At 45.9% G+C, this 12791-nt stretch overlaps 1 protein-coding gene and 1 long non-coding RNA gene across 15 annotated transcripts in view; one reads left to right on the forward strand and one right to left on the reverse strand.

Moving 5' to 3' along the window:
• The window catches only part of LOC137480927 (uncharacterized), a 448694-nt gene that overhangs the window by 108722 nt on the left and 327181 nt on the right, over positions 1-12791 (reverse strand). The window lies entirely within an intron of this gene.
• ITPR1 (inositol 1,4,5-trisphosphate receptor type 1) overlaps positions 1-12791 on the forward strand; it is a 162845-nt gene that overhangs the window by 12786 nt on the left and 137268 nt on the right. For 7 of the 13 annotated variants that reach the window (XM_068202356.1, XM_068202352.1, XM_068202362.1 and 4 more), the window contains exons 2-3: positions 1525-1632; positions 5276-5346. In XM_068202356.1, coding sequence (XP_068058457.1) covers positions 1541-1632; positions 5276-5346 — 163 coding nt within the window. In that variant the 5' untranslated portion in view covers positions 1525-1540. Of the gene's footprint in view, positions 1-1524; positions 1633-2920; positions 2963-5275; positions 5347-12791 lie in introns of all 13 variants that reach the window. The other 6 variants (XM_068202353.1, XM_068202354.1, XM_068202351.1 and 3 more) reach the window with 1 other exon arrangement.

Below are 12791 nucleotides of genomic sequence, written 5' to 3' on the forward strand. Positions count from 1 at the left end.
GGCCTGTTATCTCTTGGTTTTCCTGGATTTGTTTTTCATTGTACCTGTGACACAGATTCGTGGGGATAGAATGTCTGTGGTGTGCTTTGATTTAATAATAATGAAAGTTGTTATTGGTATTCCCAGCAGCACAGCTCCTTTGGGAGTGAGGATGGGGAGCTTCTCAGAAGAAAAGTGTAGCTTTAGGTTTTCATTGCCCTTTCATAGCTGCAAACATCACCTTTTAGAACTCCATGAATTTGTCCTTGTTGAGCTCCAAGCTTGCCTAACAGCCTGATCCTTATGCTTTTGGTAAACAAGATAATGTCCAGGGAAAGGGGATATTTATCCCTCTTCAGGCAGGGCTGTGCTCTAGAATAAGCAGAGTGTCCTGCTGCTCACTTCTTCTGCTCTAAGACCATTGAGAACCTCTTTGGGTGTGATGGAGAGAGAGCGAGGAGGTGTTTTGAGTTCTTTTTTCCTCAGCTGTGGGCGCGTGGCCCTGGGCAGTGTTGGCTGCCAGGAGGAGCAGCTTGGAAGAGCCTTGGTGCTCCTGCTGTTTGAAACCTCAAGCACAGGAGCTGCTTGGGCCTTTTGAACTCGGTGATCAAAAAGCAGGGCTTGGGAGGATCTCCAGGAAACCAGTAAATGGGCTGGGGAAAGATGTCTTTGAAAATCTGTTCCGTTGGGTTTTTTATCTGGGCTCGTGTTGGCTCTTTGTTGCTGTGACAGATTGAAACTCAATTTTTTCTATATTTATTGAAATGACAGGTGGATCCTGTGTCATTTGGACTTGGGGCTTTAGAGAAAATCAAGTTCTTAATGCAGTTGAGATTGGCAACACTCAGTGTCTGTCTTCTCAGTGTTACATTTAAGCCATGTATTTTAAACCCAGGATTGAAGTATTACTGATTCCACAGGGATTTGGTTCCCTGATAAAGCATTTGACTTTGGAAAAATATTAATCTTTGTTTTAACATGCAAAATCTGTTGTCAGGCTTGCTGAGTGGGTCATCACCTAATTCTGGTTTTGGGACCGCAGGTCTAAGCAGGAGGCTGCTGGTGTCATGTCAAAATTTTGTCAAAAAATGTTGCCATGAATCGACCATTCCAGCACAAAGGAGAACCTTTGAAGGGTGCTTAAACCTACCTTTAATTGTGGCAAAGAAGCGTGATTTGGATACAAATGTGGCTCTAACTGGAGCAGTCCCCTCTCCCCTTTTCCCTCTGGCAGGTGGGATGGAATGGGTTGGTGCAGCTGCACTGAAATCCAGCATCCTCTGGGATCAATGCCTGCCTGTGAAACAGTCCCACGTGGAATGGGATGCCAGTAGCTGCTTGTTTTTCCCTGGTTTATTTTTCCAAGCAAGCACTCTGGCCTGCTGGGTTTTCTTTGATACCTGAAGCTCTCTGTGAGAACTTGCTCGGTTTTTCAAACAAACCAGCAATCAAAGGCCAAGGCTCCTGTTGCTGTAACCTCTGGTAGCTGCACCAAGGAATTCTGCCTGATTAATGTTGTGCTTTTTTCTTTATTCTTTCTTCCAGGGGCAATAAGCCAGAGATGACTGACAAGATGTCGAGCTTCCTTCATATTGGAGATATTTGTTCTCTCTATGCAGAGGGCTCAACAAATGGATTTATTAGCACTTTGGGGTAAGAACAGCTGTTCTCTTGTATTAAAAACACTGTGAGAAGGACTAGCAGGGCTCAGCTAGCTCTCCTGAGCCTGATCCCAGGGAATACTGGCTAAAGCAAGGGAGCTTTATGGATAGATTTGGCCCTGAATTTAAAAATGGCCTAAAGTGAATATGGCAAGGTAGATTTTGGGAGGCTGGAGAGTGTATCCGTGGCTGTGGTGCCATTTTATGGCCTTGGTGGGGAGGAAGAACCTGGTCAGGTGAAGGGCTAGAGGGGGATGAATGCAATCCAATGATTTTCATGTCACTGTCTGTCCCGTGTCTGTCCGTGTGTCCTGTCCTGTCCCTCCCTGCCCCTTCCCCCAGTCAGGGATGAGCAGACCCCAGTGCACTCTGCTGACTGCACAAAGGATGTAGCATAGGCAATGGAAGTAGTTTAAAAAACATATATATCTAACAAAAAAATAAATAAAATCCCCGAGCCAAGTGGTTTAAATACCAGTAACTCAGAACTACAGCTAGTTCGGCCCTAAAATTGAGGTTTAATTTGAGGTTTCTCCTACAAACAAAATTGTTTTTCTCCTATCAAAGGAGATGTTTTGACCCTTGTGCTTTGCCAGACTCTGGAGCTGCAGTGGGAGTTGTGTTGTGCCAGCTCCTGCCCCCTGTGCTTCCCACAGAGCCCCTTTGTGCTGCCTTCCACAAGGACACGGGCAGGTGCTCTGGAGCAGGGAGAAGTGAATGCTACTCCATTAACCAAAAAAAAAAAAAGCTTTTCACATGGAAAAATCACAATCTGGCAGAGCAGGGCCATGGGATTGGAACGCAGCTCTGAGGAGGGCCAGGGAATGTTTGATCCTGCTGAAGAGGAAGCTCTGCAAACATCAGGAGCTGGGTGCTGCTTGGGGAGGAGCCCTTGCAGGGTGAGGAGCTCCAGGAGCACCTCTGGCCCCTGTTGCCACGGGTGGGAGCGGCGTGTGGCACACGGGGCTGTGCCCAGCGAGGGGCACACACACACCACCTGCTCTCTCTCATTTCCAGTAGCCCTAAGGGCCTCAGGGTGGGTACAGTCACAGCACATTTTTTTGATGCCTACAGTCCAGATGGATCTGATAAGTGGAGCTCCCATGCAGGGTACAGAGACAGCATCCTGGTAAGTGCCTCGGCAGGAGACGATGGGCTGGAATCTCACCTGAGTGACTCCAAACTAACTTGTAGGTTTAGTCCTCTAGCTATTAGGATTCTGGAAAATAAGGGGGCAGAGAAGGAAGCAGACACTGAAGATGCACCATGATCTATTATAGGAAAGAGAAGAAAATATGGGATGCTGCCAGAAAGGAGAGAAGGTATGATAAAAGCAGGGGATGTAGTAAGTAGGGTTGGTCGAATAGTATTTGGCAAATGTATTTGACAAATTTCCCAGGTCCTGGTCAAATATGACACGTGCACTCTGCAGCCCTGGATCAGCTGCGTAACGGGCCAAATACTATCTGCTGAACACTGGCAACATGAATTCTCCTCTACATCTGCCTATCGTTTCTCCTGCCAGTCCTGAAGCGAGTTTGGCAGTAAATAACTCCAGACCAAGTAGAAAGTTGTTATGCCATGTGGAATCCCATGCGGTGCATGATGAACAGTACGCAGTGGCTGTGGCTTCTGATGGCATTGCTGAGCAGATGTTTTTCACCATGGGTAGTCCTTGTGGACATGACAGGCCCCAAGCACGTGGATTTCCTAGGCTTGATGAGATGTTCTCATGGCAGGCCTAAAGACCCCTCAGTGTTCGAGCCGCCTCTTTGATTTGGTTAGTGCTGTTTTAAGGTAACTGCATTATATAATGGCCACATATCTCTGAGCCTAATTTGAGCCAGAAATCCTAATTGCTATGTGAAACATGAAATGCATTATCATCTTAATAAGCCTTTGTAATCAAATTAGTTTTGTCCCATATTTAATTTAGGCTTTGTCCTGGAGAAAATTAAAGCAGCAAAGGAAAGATTTGGTGTAATTGTCCTCCAGCCCATGTGAAGTTCTGACAGTCTGATGTCATAACGATGTGTAATGACTTGTTATGTGGTTCCTGAAGGTTGAGGAGCAGATACCACTCCACATTCTAATGCTGTCCTAAATCTCTGAAGAGTCTTCCTATTGAATATTCCTATGACATGTTGCTTAATCAGAACTTTACTCTTGCTGTTTCCCAAACTCAGTGCTGTCATCATGATGATTACTGGTGTACAATAGATCCTCTTCTGTGTTTCTCACCCTGTAAAATTTTCCTCTTACTAGTTTGGGAAGTTCCTCTTTTCTTTCAACTTAATCTCAGATGAGAGGGATATGTTGCACTGAGATTATCTGTATGGGATGATCAGAGTAACCTATTTCCTTGATATTTTTGGCCCTTTGTTCACCAGAAGCAGGTGCTTCAGCTCAAATGTTAATACCATTCATGTTGGAGCACCTACATATATATATGTATATATATATATATGTATATATAGTACTGAGTAGGGAGAAAATCCATGGGGAAAAAGCAATTCACTCTGAATGTTTGCATATGCAAATTTTAGATGCATAAAACTGTTGAGCCCTCTTAGTTTCTATGATCTCTTAATTTTCATGCACTTCCTTATTTTCTCTAATTGTTGTCTCAGGATGCTCCCTGCATGTGAGCAGCCTCTGCAAGGAACAACTCTCATATTCTAGGTCTCAGTCTTCCTCAAGTTGATTCTGCATGAGAATGGACCTCTCAAACCTTGGAGTCTTACTTTCTACGTTTGTGTAGAAAGCCTCTTTGACAGATTGGTTGTAAGGGGCCAAATTGAGTCGTTTAGGATCAAATCAAACCCCAAAGTGTTTGGTTACAGGTGCAATTTTCCAGTTTGGACACAGTGTTTGGGAAAAGCCCAATTCCACCTTGATCCAAAGCTGCTCAGGCAGAGCAGTGGGAACAGGGGCTTCCTATCTATTCCCTTTATTCTGTGGGATTTCAGCTGACCCTGTGGGGGTTGTGCAGGGACTGACAGCTCTGTCCCGGCATTCCCTCTTGGAATCTCTTGGGTTTGCTTGTCCAGCTCCCTCTCTTCCTGGCAGAACAGGAGGAGGTTGGCTCAATCCCTCCAGTCACCTCATGTTTGGCTGCTGAGCAGGAGGGTACATTTGTGCCTTCCTTCCTCTCAGGAGTCAGTTTTTATTGTGACAGTGACTGTTCCTGCCATTTCTTAACACTTGAGGGGTCACAGGGTCAGTGTCCAGTTTGCATAGCTGTCATATTTTCCTGTTCCCTATTCATATAAACACATTTGCAGCGTGACTCAAATCTGTCCAAGAGGCAGGAGCTGTCCTGAGGCTGTCTGTCACCTCCCTAGAATATGGGCTGTTCTGTCTGCACCTCGAGCAGGGGACATAAGGATGATGCAGAACACAGGAGCAATGACTTATTTATTGTCCCACCTACCAGGAGCATAGCTCTGGGCAACAGTAAAAATTAGCTGCATGCTTCTTGGAGAGATCTGGCATAAGTTGGCATTTGGGGAATGTCTTCTGCTGAAGTGGCCACTCGGATGAAATATTGCAAGTGAACGACTTGGGTTTTGTTGGCGAGGATGGAAGGGGCTGCAGGGGGATGGAATCTCACTTCACTGCTCATTTCTTTGCAGCCTTGTGGATGATCGGTGTGTTGTGCAGCCAGAAGCAGGTGATCTTAACAACCCACCCAAAAAATTCAGAGGTAAGTTGGTCAGAAAGCTCCTCACCCTTCTGCTTAGAAATGATTCTTTGTTTTGTGCGGTGATGTGTGACAGTTTCTGACCCCCGTGCTTTCTGTAGCATATTTTAGTGTCACCTTCTTCCATGAACGACAAGTCATGAGGAAAAACGTGTGTTGAATGTCTGTGGGACTGTGGTGGTGTAACCTGAGTCAGCCCCACCCAGTGGGATGGGGGAGAGAATTGGGAGGGGAAGAGTGTTCAGGTAGAGCAGTTCGGTAGGTAAAGGAAAAGCTTCACACAGCAGCAAAGCAGAAGAGTGGATTGATTCCCCATTTCCCATGGGCAGGCAGGTGTTGGGCCAAGACAAATGCCACCTCTGCAGGCGCTCCCAGCTCTGTATCCTGGTGTGATGCCCCATGGTCTGGGACATCCCTGGGCTCGGCTGTGCCCCCCCAGCTCCTCTTGCACCCCCAGCCCTCGCAGGGGAGGTGAGGAGCAGAGATGTGCTCAGCAGTAACTGAAACATGCCTGTGTTAGCAGCAGCTTCCAGCACAAATCCAAAATGTGGCTCTACCAGCTGCTGCCAAGGAAAATTAACTCTGTCCCAGCCAAACCCAGGAATGAAGAAAGCTTCGTGCAGGGATGGGGTTGAGGCTGTCAGTTGTTTGCCTTTCAGATCTGTCCAAATGTTCACAATCCCAGGGAATTTAATTTCTTTTTCTCCATTCTATCACACATTCTTTCTAATTACCCAGTACCAAACCTCGGGGAGGAAGAAAATAAAAAGGAGCAAGTGTTTGCCACAACTGTTGTTGTCTGACCTAATTTGATATGAGCTACCTGGGGCTTTGCTTTCATTCTGCCAGGAAACTTATGCTCAGAGATTAGAAATTGGTGCTCTGCTTTTCAGTTTGGCCAGGACTGACTTATGCAAGAAAGGCCTCAGACAGGAAGAGAAGCACTCGCTGGGATTTTGTTTGCAAAGATCGTGAATTCATTTTCTCACCCCTGGGCTGCATCTTTTACCCAGAGGATAACTCAGCCAAATATTCTACAGTTTTACAATTTTGGTCTGGATTTTATTGTTTCAGGTGTAGCAGCAAGTGTGTATCTTGTTTCTTTGGATGAATCCTTTTTCCTTGGTTATGCTTTGCCTTTATCAGGGTCTCAGGATCACCATAATTCTATTCAGGTTTGGCCAGAACTGCAGGTGATTGCCCCTGAAAATCATGCACAGTCTGTACTGCTAGTTTTGCCTGCTGTTATTTGGGTGGTTTTGGGTTGTTTTCTTTTTTTTTTTTTGGTTTTTTTTTTTTTTGCCATGACATGATGTCACATATAATGAAGCTCTCCTTTTAAAATATTGCTGAAGTCTGTGAACTCTTGTTGGTTTTTCTCCCTTTTTCCTGGAAAACTGAGGATCTGGTAATTGAAACACTAAAAAGGCAACCTGGGGAAGTTTCAGCATTCAGTGGTAAGCTCTCCAAGAAAGAACAGTGTTGTTACGTGGAGCAGAGCCTTGACTTTTGAGGCATTCTTGATGTTAAAATCATGTGGAAGAATAAAGGCAGGTTTGACTGAGACTGCTGGGTGCAGAAGGAGGTGGAGGGAGAGACAGAGAGAGAGAGAGGAAAGAATGAGAAAAAGGCAATTCTTGCTAGCACAGTTTAGGAACTGCAAGTACAGAGAGACATTTGTCTGACATAAAACACCGTGGTTAGACATTGTAAATGTTCTCATATTACTTATAATTTATACAGGGAGAAAGAATGGTGTGAACCTTTTCCAACCTTTGTAGTTACTTCAGTGAAGCTTTCATGGGGAGGTTTATGCCTAATGTTAAATGGCAACAAAAGTCATAAAATTTTAGCAGGCTTTTCTCTTATTTATACACATACTTTGTAAGTGTAGTCTGAGATAAAATGCTTTCTGTGATAAATATGTTCAGAAGAAGTAATAATGGAGTTTATCACCTCATCTTCACCAGAAATGGAAAATACTCCATTTTTATGCAGCAGTTGGGTGGGGCTTGGAGCAGCCTGGGATAGGGGAAGGTGTCCCTGCCGTGGCAGGGGATGGCATGGGATGAGTTTTGGGGTCCCTTCCAGCCCAAACCATCCTGTGAATCGTGTTGGCCATCACAGCAGCTGCAGGCCTGAGGGGTGGGGTCAGGCACTGGTGGTTATGAAGGAATGTTCAAAAATATTCTGGGAGCAGGAAGAAAATGAATCAAATGGAAGTGACTTGGATTCTACCCTTACAGAGGACTGGGAAAACACTTCTGTGGTTCTGTGACCTGGTTCGTGGCCCTGTGCTCCAAGGTGTCCAGGTGCAGGTCCTGGGAAGGACACTGAGCCTGTCACCTTTGGCCAGGCTTGGGGATCTTCTTTTTGGAACCATTTTTTGAGAAGTGTCATTCGGAGCTTCTTAGAGCAGATCTGTCTTCCGTGGGCAGGTGTAAAACTGTTGTAAATACAAATTTCATGCTTAATCAACGTGAGGAGAGATCTCTAGAAGCAAGATTGACTGCTTAGATATGCATGGATGATTCTAAGAAAATTCAGTGTGAAACTCAAGCCTGTCTATCCAGTGGCAGAATGAATCCACCCTGCTTTTCCCCCTAACCACAGGTGCTTCAGGTTGTAAAAAGTCATGTTGCCAAGGCTACATTTAATCCCTTGCATCTGGTGGCAGCAGCAAGACCCTGCTCTAGATGGGGGGGTTTTTCTTTCTACTTCAGACCCTTGAAACGGAGCAGAGCTGCTGTGCGGAGCGGGGGGTGTGTGCACCATCCCTGTGCCTGCAGAGAGGGATTTGGCAGCAGTGCTTACATGTGAGTATATTCTGTCACTAAACACTGGTGACCTGCTGGTGGTGTGAAAATAGCCCTGCCTGAGCAATGTGTTCCTAAAAACAGCCCCTTGCCAGCTGAGGTGGGGTTTGTGTGCTGGGAAATCACTGCTTGGGAAAGGACTGGCTTGGAGGCAGCGGGGGAATCGGGATGTGAGTGTGGTGGGACAGCAGGGTGTGCTGGAGCTGGGAGGGAAGGAGCAGCGGGATCCTGGGGACACCAGCGCTGCCTTTGTTGACAGAAGTTGTGGGAAAAGTTGGCTGACAGGTGGAGTTGGTGGTGGGGGAGCCCTGGAAAGGGTGAGGTGCAAGAGGCAGCTGAGAGTCAGAGGGGGGGTGGTGTTCAGGGTTGGAGTGTGGAGTAAAAGTCTAAATGAGCTGGTTTAAAAAAAGAAAAAAAAAGAATTCCAGGGTTATTAGATGGAAAAAAAGTGAAGTGCTGGAGTTGGAAAGATCTCTGGAGGAAGGTAGTGCAGCACACTCACTCCTGTCAGTATTTACCTGCATTTATTTCACATGTTAAATGCTGTGCTGCCCCTAGGTCATTAAAATATTCATTTGATCACTGGAAGTTGTGAAGGTTGATTCTTTTTCTTACTATTTTCCAGCCCAAGCAGAATTATTTAGCACCTGAGGTCAGTGGTCTGAGGTTGGATGGCAATTATGGTCTAAGATTTCAGTGGATTTTTTTTTTTGCCTCTGCCTTTCTGTGTCCACTTTAAATACGGTGGTTTGGGTGTGTTTGAGTTTTTTTTCAAATACGGCATTTCTCTGGCCCTTCGTGCCTCCAGCTCCAAACAACTCAAAAGTCCTCTAAAACTGCTTTTCAAAAAGTGAAGGCTGAAGAGTGCATTCATTAGGGTGTTTCTTTTTAATAATGTTAATATGCAAAAGAGGTTTTTTTACTTAAGTGTTGGAAATGTACTCTGTACAGATGAGATTCCTGGAAGAAATCCTACTTGTATGACTCTCCAAAAAAAGAAAGTGTGACATTCCATTGGTTATCTGCTCTTCTTTAAACAGAGAAGACATTAATGTTTTCATTAAGCGCTGACTGCCATCTCTGAGTGTGACTGTGCAGCTGAGGAGTGGCTGTAATTGCATTTCCTCCTAGCGTGCATGGATTGCTGCGGGAAGTGCGAGCTGGAGCTGGCCCTCAGCTGGGCTGAAGCCCCGTGTTTCGCTGGATACACACAGACATCCTTATTCCTCAAGTGAAACCCAGCCCTGCCGTGGTGCTGGAGCTGTGGCAGAGCCCGGGGCTGCTGCCTTGGGGCTGGAGCTGCTGTTTTGTGCTCTCAGTGAGCCGGACTGCGCGTTTGCAGAGGTTGGTTTGTGTTCACTGGTGCTGGAGCGCAGCCCTGCGCGAAGCCAAACGTGTTTGTTTAACGCAAGACGCTGCTACTACAGCGAAACAGTCTGTCTGACAGGCTTCTCAGGAAATTCCTTACAGCTCTTTATTTGGGATGCAGAGCTGCCTGCCAGCCTTCCAGCAGCTCTGCAATAGCTGCTGGAAACTCTGGCAAAAAGGGCACTCACTGGGTTAATTTGTCCAGCAGCTCCCTCCTTCCAGAACATTGTTTTAGTAGTTGCTGGGCAACACTCTTTTTTTGGCAAGATGTTCAAGGAATGAACCCATATCTTAGACTTAAAATACCCTCATGGCGAAGCAGAAGAGGAGTAGTTCAAATTCTGTTTGTTCTTTTGATCCTAATCCATGCTGTGCTCCCGTGGCTGCTGCCTCTGCAGGTGTTGGGGGCCAGCCCTGGGGGCCCAGCCTCGGGGCTGCAGCAGGAGGAACTCCCCAGGCAGCTTTCATTTATAATGATATGGGTAGAAAAACTGTATTTACTATGGCTCATGGAATGGGTCGGGTGGGAAGGGACCTTATATTTCATCCAGTGCCACCCCTGCCAGGGCAGGGACACCTCCCACTGTCCCAGGTGCTCCCAGCCCCAGTGTCCAGCCTGGCCTTGGGCACTGCCAGGGATCCAGGGGCAGCCCCAGCTGCTCTGGGCACCTGTGCCAGGGCTGCCCACCCTCCCAGGGAACAATTCCTTCCCAATATCCACAGTTGTGATGGATGTTCTTGAGTTTTCCCTGTGCTCAGCACTGATGAAGTCAAGGTGCTTCTCCCCAGCAGAAATGTTTTCTGTTTTGTCCTCCATAGCTGTGCTGTCGCTGATCTGAAGCCTCCCCACTCCTGCTTTGTGATACATGAAGGGAACTCCAAAGGAAGGAAAAATATGAAGGAAATCTGTGATTCATTCAGGTCTGCTGGAGGCTCTGGAATTCTGTTGCACACATACACATTATTTACCCTTATTTAGCCAGGGCAAGCTTGTTTATGCTTTGGCATCAGGGCTGAGATTAGGGATTCTTTCACCTGGAGGGTCACATACATAATTTTCCCAAACACTTCTGAAAATTAAGAAACAAGCTAAAACAAATAACCAGGTCTCTCTGCCTGTTGGTTTTGGAGGAGTAAGAGCAGCAGGTAGTGCCCTTTGGGGTGCTTCAGTGCCACTCCCTGTGTTCATCAGGAGTTTTCTGTGGGATCAGGATCAGCCTGAGGCTCCTGTGGGCAGCCTTGGATCCTGGTGCTCTCCACGCACACTTTTTCTGCTCTGCTGTGGTGAAAGGCATGATATCAGCTTTTAAAATTTGGATGTGAAATAGCCTGAATTGTTTGACTCTCTCAGCTGAGTTGGAGTGGGTGTTCTGCAGAGGTTTGAGCTGGAGGGATGGTGAAGAGGATGGGATGGACCTGAGCTGCACAGCCAGGTCTGGGCTTCCTTTCCTTCTGAACATGGAGTTTCTAACGCTGCTGAAATGCTTGGATGCATTAATTATTAAAGTGCCTGGATTCCTTTAAGAAATATTTAAACTAGAGTCTAAATATGGCTTCTCTTTTCCCCCTCTGATAGTAGCAGTTCAAATAGCAGGATTTGTTTTTCGTGCAGGAAGCAGAGCTTTGGGGAGTGCCTGAGTGCTGAGGACAAAGCCTTCTTGCAGAGACATCCATCACTTGCAATAGAAACTCCTTTCCAATTTTGAGATGTCCAAATCAGATTAAAATGCCTGTGCTGAATACCAGAAATAGAAAGTGGAGCATAATAGTGAATACCTACTAAACAACTTCTGTTTTACAGCCAAACACCATAAAAAGAAAAAAGATGCCTCTCACCCCCTTTTCAAAAAGAATAAAAATCAAAATAAGAAGCGTAAAATCAAAATAAGTTGTTTTAAGTTGTTTGATGGAAGAGAAAAATGATAAAAATACAGTCTGTTGTTGTGCCTATAATTTTTTTATTCAAAATTGAAGCATTGAGCATTTTGAGTAAAAAAAAAAAATCTTTCAGTCTTGCTGAATTAGGATGTAGTTAAATCTAAAATACATTTTGCTGTCTTGATGAGGAATCTTACAGTATTTATAGAGCTGCTCTAGAAAACTGCCAACTTGTATGCATTTGAATTTGCTGCCCTTTATAAGATGAAGAAATCCTGAATCCTGTCTCTGAATTGTGAAACTTTAGCCCACTGCAGCCTACGTGCAAGCAGATGTTGGGGACAATTGTCACTGCAGCATTTAGATATTTTAAAAAAGCTGGGAAGTTGGAAGTGTTGCTTTTCCTTGCAGACAAATTTGCTTTATGTCTGCTAAGGCTTGGGATGCTCTGACAGGGGGGATGCAGGAATCAAAGGCAAGGTTGGTTGGGTTTTTTATTGTGGAGGATGAATTGGAAAGCTGTTTGTATTTCATTTCCCTCATCTCTTGCAGTGGTTCCTTACTGGCCTGTGAAGCCAGACAAGGAATGCACCCATATCTTAGGGTTCATTCTAGTTTGTGGGAAATTATTTGTGCTGGAGGACCAGGAGATCCCAAAGACATTCTGACTGTGGTGCTCTGTTAGCCTGAGGAGCTGTGCCTGCCCTGGCAGTGTCCCAGGCCAGGTTGGACAGGGCTGGGAGCACCCTGGGACAGTGGGAGGTGTCCCTGCCATGGCAGGCTGGGAATGAGATGAGCTTTAAGGTCCCTGCCAACCCATACTCTACAGGGATTTATTGTAAATGCAGGTGAGCCCGGTGGGAAGAAATGCTGCTGTGTGACTCCAGCTCAGAGGCTGAATGGTTTATTTATTATAACTATGCTATAATCCATTAATATACTGTTTAAAGGAGATACTAACACTACAAACCTACTTGTTCTAACCACCATATCTAACTCCTCACAACTCGTGCCCCTCTCTGAGAGCCCAGCCACAGGTGGGTTGGATTGGCCATCAGCTCCAACAATCCTCACCAGAACCCAACCAAGCAATCACCCCAGGGAAACAATTCTCCAAACACATTCCACATGGGAAAACAAGGAGCAGAAATAGAAATTGTTTTCTCTTTCTTCCCTCTGTGCAGCTCTATGAAATATCCTGGGAGAGAGAAGGATGTGCCTGCCACAGGGATTCTGTGTTGATGTGCTTAGCAGAGATAAATGACTGGCTGAGTAATCACTGGCTTCGTTAAGGGGTTGGGATTTTTTGTGTCCCACTGATGGGGTGCTGAGATGGATGGGGAGGGTCTGTGTGGCACAGTCCAGCTCGGTGTGACAGCTGGGGAC

This window comes from Anomalospiza imberbis, chromosome 11 (assembly GCF_031753505.1).
Source record: "Anomalospiza imberbis isolate Cuckoo-Finch-1a 21T00152 chromosome 11, ASM3175350v1, whole genome shotgun sequence".
NCBI lineage: Eukaryota > Metazoa > Chordata > Aves > Passeriformes > Viduidae > Anomalospiza > Anomalospiza imberbis.